Source organism: Lagopus muta, chromosome 23, assembly GCF_023343835.1.
Source record: "Lagopus muta isolate bLagMut1 chromosome 23, bLagMut1 primary, whole genome shotgun sequence".
Classification (NCBI taxonomy): domain Eukaryota; kingdom Metazoa; phylum Chordata; class Aves; order Galliformes; family Phasianidae; genus Lagopus; species Lagopus muta.
The window spans coordinates 5,608,722-5,615,345 of NC_064455.1; the positions used below are offsets into that span (position 1 = coordinate 5,608,722).

At 62.6% G+C, this 6,624-nt stretch overlaps 1 protein-coding gene across 1 annotated transcript; it reads left to right on the top strand.

The window, feature by feature from the left end:
• The first annotated feature begins 3,683 nt into the window (after positions 1-3,683).
• HPCA (hippocalcin) lies at positions 3,684-6,284 on the top strand. Its single transcript, XM_048968802.1, has 4 exons — positions 3,684-3,753; positions 4,754-5,190; positions 5,520-5,625; positions 5,864-6,284. Exons 2-4 carry the CDS (start codon positions 4,813-4,815, stop codon positions 5,959-5,961), a joined length of 582 nt encoding a protein of 193 aa, XP_048824759.1. The 5' UTR covers positions 3,684-3,753; positions 4,754-4,812; the 3' UTR covers positions 5,962-6,284.
• Positions 6,285-6,624: the final 340 nt, after the last annotated feature.

Here is a 6,624-nt window from a genome sequence, read left to right on the forward strand (position 1 = left end):
CTCAAACTCTCTGCCTGTAATACAGCCAAGGGAGTCCCTGCAATCCCCAAAGGAAGGAGCCACTGGGGCTGGAGCCGTCCCACACCAGCAATGAGCCCCAGCTGTTCCCCCTCACCCAGCACCAGGAGGCTCCTGCAGTAAGGCTGTGATGTGTTCTGGTATTTTTCCAGAAGATGAAGACTGCACGGTTGCCTGTTTTTTCCCTTTCTTTCCCTGCTTTTTCCTTCCCTCCCTTTCCAAATACAAGAGCAACGTTTGTTCTTTCCAACATCTGCCACCACTGGTGGGTTCCACTGCCACCGCACAGCGCTGCTTCCATCCCTTTGTCCCCTTTCCTTCCCCACCCCTGGGGAGGCTTTTGGGGTGCTCCGGCTCTGCTGCCTGTAGCTCTGTTTCCACGGATCCTCCTCAGCCCCCCCAGTCCCAGCACTGCAATATTCAAATCACGCAACGCTCATCATGTCTTCAGTGCAGCAATTAAGTCGCAGCTCTAATTAAGCATTTAAGCACACGACGCACTCGTCTTCCATCTCCATCCCCAGACGGACACCAGGGAGGCCACGGCCATCCCTGTTCTGCTCCAGCTCGGGACCGCAGGAGCTGCAGGGGAGCTGCAGTCAGGGTGCTGCAGGTCTGGCGTGAGCGCACCTGGGAGTGCCGCGTCCCGGGGGATACCGAGCACGGGACAGCCTTCGGCTCCTGGAGATGCTGCCCGGTAAAGAGCTCTGCGCATCGCGGAGGGACGGAGCGGCGCCCCGGGGCCACGCCGCGCACCGCCACGGGCCGCTGCTGCCACCTGCCGGCACCCGTACCGGGCCCGCCCCGCGCCCACACGTGACCGCCGGTTGCTACTCACGGGGGGGAGCGGGGGAGAGAGGGGGGCGCCGGCTGCGAGCTGCGGGGCGTGAAATCCCCACCCGAACCCCTGCGGCGGTGCCACGCAGGACCCGGAGCTCCCGAGGCGCCCCAGAGGCTGGGCGAAGCGCCGCCAGAGGGAGCCCGAGGGACGCGTGGAGGTGGCGCCGGTGGCACTGGTGGCACTGGTGGCACTGGTGGCGATGTTGAACACATCTGGCCCTTAGGGTCTGTGGGATTGAAGGACGAATCCAAGCCCACCGTCCTCTCGGTGCTCTCCCTCACCCCGCCGCCCTCCTCCCCTGTCCCTGCACACTGCTGGGATGGCAGTGGCACCTCCCAGCCCTCCGGCCCTGCCATGGCGTGTGCTGCAGCCCCAGAGCTGGCGCTGAGTGCAGCCCAACCGCCTGCAACACTGAGCCCCGAGGCGTGGAGAAAGGGGGCAGAGTGGAGCCGGGAGCCCCCACTGCTCCTGCAGTCCCTGCTTGAAAAACCAAGCGCCAAGAACCCAGAGCTCATGCATTCCTGCCCTGCTGTCACTGGGATCTGGGGGACTGCTTGTGCCCCGGTGCCCCAAAACACGGCCCTGCCCTGTGTCCCAGCACACCTGAGCACATGTCCCACTGCCATCATACGTGTGCCCCTTGGGAACTGGCACACGGCCCTGGGAGCTTCGACCTCAGCAAGGTGAGTGCCCTGGGACAGTACCAGGACATGGGGATGGGGACGTGGGGACATGGGATGAAGCCACTCGGTTATGAAACATCCCTGCATCCCCATGGCTCTAAGTCAAGATTTAGTGAGCGAGTGGCTCCTGATCCAGATGAGATCGGGCATCACAAAGGGCTTTGTATTCCAGGAAGCCTATTAGAGATTTAAATTATACAAATGGGCTTTTTACCAAAGATCCTCATTATCTGGGCATTTGCATTTAATCCTCAGCTATCCCTGCAGCCCCGGCCCTGCGCTCTGCTCACCTTCACCACGTCCTCCGGGGCTGAGCAGGGCAAGGGGATACAGACGAGCTGTGGGGTCAGCAGAGCCAAGGGGAAGGGGAATGGGACAAGGCAGGGAAGGAGGAGCAGATGAAGGGGATCCCGTAATTTCTCTGCCCAGTGAGGGGCTGGCATCGCAGCACAGCCCGTGGTCGTCTCTGCTCCTCTTCCCTGCCGTGTCCCACAGTGCCTGAGAGCTGCAGGGCAAAAGCAGGGAGTGCTGGGGATGGAGGAATGGGGTACAGAGGGGAGGGGATGGGCCATTGACCCCCAGCCAGGGACCTGGTACACTGCAGGGGGTTTGATGGTACAGCGTGGTCCTGCCCGCGCCCCGCATTATCCTCTGCCTCCTGTGATCCATTTCAGTGTGGGGGATTAGGTGGTTTTAGGGCCGGGTTTGAGTTAAATGGGATGCTTTCAAATCATCCTGCGTCAGTTGTGCCCTCTGTCACTCATACAGAGGGGGATTAAAATAGATATGAAGATTATTGCAGGGGACAAGGCACCCCCACCTGCAGGGAGCTGCCAGCAGCACCCAGCACACAGGGAGCCTTTGTGCTCCACAGCATTATTTCCTCCTCTTCCTCACCTTGCTGCTCACACCAAAGCCCCATTTGCAATCCTTCAGCCCTTTCCTTTCACCTTTCCTGAATGTCCTCCTGCTTTCATCACCATTTCCGTGTTACCAGCCCAGACCCATCCCACAGCACCCTTGAGCTCAGTGCTCACAGCTATTTAAAAGGAGTGAAGAGCACTAAGAAACCAATCTTGCTTTTAATATCAGCAATTGCTTCTTCCTGCAAGGTCCCCATGTGGTGGTAGAGGTGTCCCCAGCCACGGGTTGGGCTGTCCCTCACAGATCCAGGGAAATGGAGCCCCAGCTCCCTGCCTGGACCCTTCTAAAACTCCCAAAACGGAGCCAGGGCTGTGGATTTAATCACTTTATGCATATTTATTTGTGGAATTCGGAGAAGAGTGCCTCTTCCTCCCATCTGCCCTTACCATCTGCTCCCCGCGGTGTTTCGGAACAATCCCAGGCTTTGCCAATTGACAGAGAGGTGCAGAAAGGCAGGAAAACCCGCGGGGATGTCGCTCCGTCTGGGCAGCAGTTGGCTCTGCGGGCGCCTTTTCCTGGTGCAGGGGCAGCTGCTTTGCTCCATCGCCTGAGCGGTGACCCCTGAGATGTGCCCACCTCCCGCATCCCACCCCAAATGTCCCCTTTTTACTCCAAAGCACCTGGCTGGGCACCACTTGGGCCAGCAGGGGGGTGATGGAGAAACCCATGCCCAGGGGTTGGTGATGCACAATAGGAGCTGCCCATGGCCTCCAATTCCTCCATCGCTGTGGGGTTCTGGGGCTGCGGCTCCTTCTGAGGGGATGGGGGGGTTGGCGGATGAGCTGGGAGGGGTGGTGGAGAGAGCGGTGCCCCAAGGAGAGGGCCGTGCACAGAGGCTGTTTGTGCTCTTGCTGCAGCCCCATCCCATCCACCATGGAGCAGAATCGCACCCTATGCAACAGCCGAGCGATTTTTACAAAAGTGCCCTTGAAAACCTCTCCAGGGCCACATGAAAGCGCCCGCCTGGGGCTGCAGGCACCTGAGCCACCGATGGGCTCGCAGGAGTCCCAGCGCTCCCAGTACCGGTCCAGCGCTGTGCCAGCCCTCGCAAGAGCAGCCCGAAGCTGTGGGTTCGGCAGTGCCCGATGGGGGGGGGGGGTGCGGGGCTTCGCGGCGGGTGGGGCAGCCCGGGGCGGGCGGGGGCTGACTGCAGCCGGTGCCCGCCGTGCCCCCCCGTGCCCCCCCCCGGTGCCGGTGCCGCCCCGTAGCCCCGCGCTGCGGCGGGCACAGCCGGAGGGCGCTCCCCGTTGGCGCACAGCGGCGGCGTTGGAGGCTCTTCCCGGGCAGGTAGGGGGCGGCGGGACCGGGGGGAACCGGGGGGAGATGGGGGGAACGGGGACAGCATCAGGCTCAGCCTTGCGGGTGCGTCCCTCTTTGCCGGAGGCTGCAGAGCCCCCGCCCCGGGGGGGTTCCCGGTCCGCCCGTACCCCGCAGCACCTTCCTGCGGAGGTCCCCCGATGCCTCCCACCGCGGGGGCACCATCCCTTGGAGGGGGGGGTCCCTGCAGCTCCCTCCCTGGGGGGGTTTCCCTGTAGATCCCTTCTGCCCCAGATGCATCTTCCCTGGGGGTCCCCTCCGTCCTTCCTCCCCCCCCCCAGCTGTGCCCATTTTCAGAGACTGCACAAAGCCCTGACGCTGAGCTGCAACGCTCCACAGTGAGGGAGATGGAGAGCGGTTGTGGGTCCCACAGTCTCTGGAGGGAGTCCCTATGGGGTTCTTTGTCATGGGGAATCCTGTGCACCTTTATCTCAAAGGAAGGGGGGTTGGGGTCTGGGGGGTTGGGGCAGTGGTACTCTGGGTGCCGCAGACACCCCCACCCCTCCCACCCCTCACTGGGGTCCCCACTGGGCACCCAGGTGCAGGGAGGGGGCTGTGGCTGAAAGGGGACACTGTGTCTCCCAGCTCTCCCCGGAGCTCTGGAGCCGTCCGGAGGCACCAAACACAAACGGAGAGGTCGGAGGCACCAAAAATAACCCCCCCTGAGGGAGCTGACCCAGATCCATTCAGATCTGCACCCAAAGCCCTCCGCCGGGGCCGAATCCCCTCCTCCCCATTGCTGTGCCCTCCTGATGCCAGCTATATATCACCCAGTATATTATGCAAATGACCCATCAGGGCGTATTACCCAAAGGGAGGGGGGCTGGCGCTGCGCTGCGTTGTCCCTGGGGCTGCCACCAGCAGCTCAGAGGGGGACGGCGGCATGGAGGGATCCGCATCGGTGCACACCTCTGTGCGGGTGCCTGGGGGCTGCCGGGGAGCGCTGCCCCATCCCTCTCCCCTCCTGTAGCTCTCAGGGACCCGCGCAGGGCCAGGTGCTCCTCCTTTGGGGTCGGCGTGCCCAGCAGCATGGGGAAGCAGAACAGCAAACTGCGCCCCGAGATGCTCCAGGACCTGCGGGAAAACACCGAGTTCTCCGACCTGGAGCTGCAGGGCTGGTACAAGGGCTTCCTGAAGGACTGTCCCTCGGGCATCCTCAACGTGGAGGAGTTCAAGAAGATCTACGCCAACTTCTTCCCCTACGGCGACGCCTCCAAGTTTGCTGAGCACGTCTTCCGCACCTTCGACACCAACGGCGACGGCACCATCGACTTCCGAGAGTTCATCATTGCGCTGAGCGTCACCTCCCGCGGGAAGCTGGAGCAGAAGCTCATGTGGGCCTTCAGCATGTACGACCTGGATGGCAACGGCTACATCAGCCGAGAGGAGATGCTGGAGATCGTGCAGGTACGCGGTGCCCGCGGTGGTCCTGGGGGCCGGGTGGCCATCCCCACGCACGCCCCTTGCCCAGACCGCAGCCCGGTGGCTGCAGTGTCAGAGGGGAAGCGCTGAGGCTGATTTGGTGGCACCTCACTGGGCGCTGTGGGAGCAGCTCCCATCCATCTCCTGTGAGACGGCTGCTGCCCACCATCTGCCCCAGCTCTGCTGGGAGCTGAATCCCTGCATGGTCTGGGACCCGGCCCTGGTGCGGGAAGCCCTCTGTCCCCATCCTCGGGTCGGTGGCAGTGGGCACTGTCCCCATCGGTGTTGTCCCCATCCCCGCATCCCTTTCTCAGGCCATCTACAAAATGGTCTCCTCTGTCATGAATATGCCCGAAGATGAATCGACTCCAGAGAAAAGAACGGAAAAAATCTTCCGACAGATGGATACTAATAACGACGGTAAATGAGAGGGGAAGGAGAGGATTAAGGGAAAGGTCTCATGGTTAAATCCGGGGGTCTTAGAGGGAGCTGTGTGCTCACTGATTAAATGTTGCACGGTTGGGGGGAGCTCTGGCAGTGAGGGGCTCGGGGTGCTGATCGCACATGGGGGGCAGCCGGTGGGTGGGGGGTGTCCCCAGGTGCCCCCGTGTGCCTGGGTGGGCTGGTGGCTGCTGCACTGAGCCGTGTCTCCCTGCAGGCAAACTGTCCCTGGAGGAGTTCATCAAAGGTGCCAAGAGCGATCCGTCCATCGTGCGCCTGCTGCAGTGTGACCCCAGCGGTGCCGGGCAGCTCTGAGCCCCCCCACGGTCCCCACAGCCCCCACCGCCCCCTCCTGCCACCACCACTCGTCCCTGCCATCCCCACCTCCATGTCCCCATGGGGAGAGCACCAGGAGTGCGGGGCAGCATGGCAGAGCCACTGCTGCTCCTCTGATGGGCACAGGGACGCGGCCAAAGGGATGAACCATGGTTGCTCGCGGCCACCCCAGCACCCCCCAGCATGCAGACACTGCCACACCAGCCCCCTCCCCACAGCCAGAGTGTACGTGGGGCCATGGGCAGGGGCTGTGCTTTCGGTCTTTTAATACCTGCAAAATAAAGTGCGTGTCAGTGCAGTCAGCAGAGGGAAAAGGCTCTCCTGTAAGCTCTGAATCCAACCTTCCTTGCAGCAGTACCAGGGCAGTAATGGTGGACTCACGTCCTGGCCAGCAGCGAGCAGCATCCGGCGCTCAGTGCTGCTCCATGGCTGCGCTGTGCTGTGGGGTGGGCACTGGGATGGGGACCGGTCCTGTGCCCCACTCAGGGCTGGAGATGTTTCTGTGCTGTCCGGGATCTGCGAGCTCACACAGCCCAGTGCCAGTGGGAGAGGGCTGCAAGGAGCCTGGAGATGGAGAGCTTTGGGTGGACAAACCCTGCCCCCCACCCGGCAGGGGGGCACGGAGTGGGATGGCGACTCATA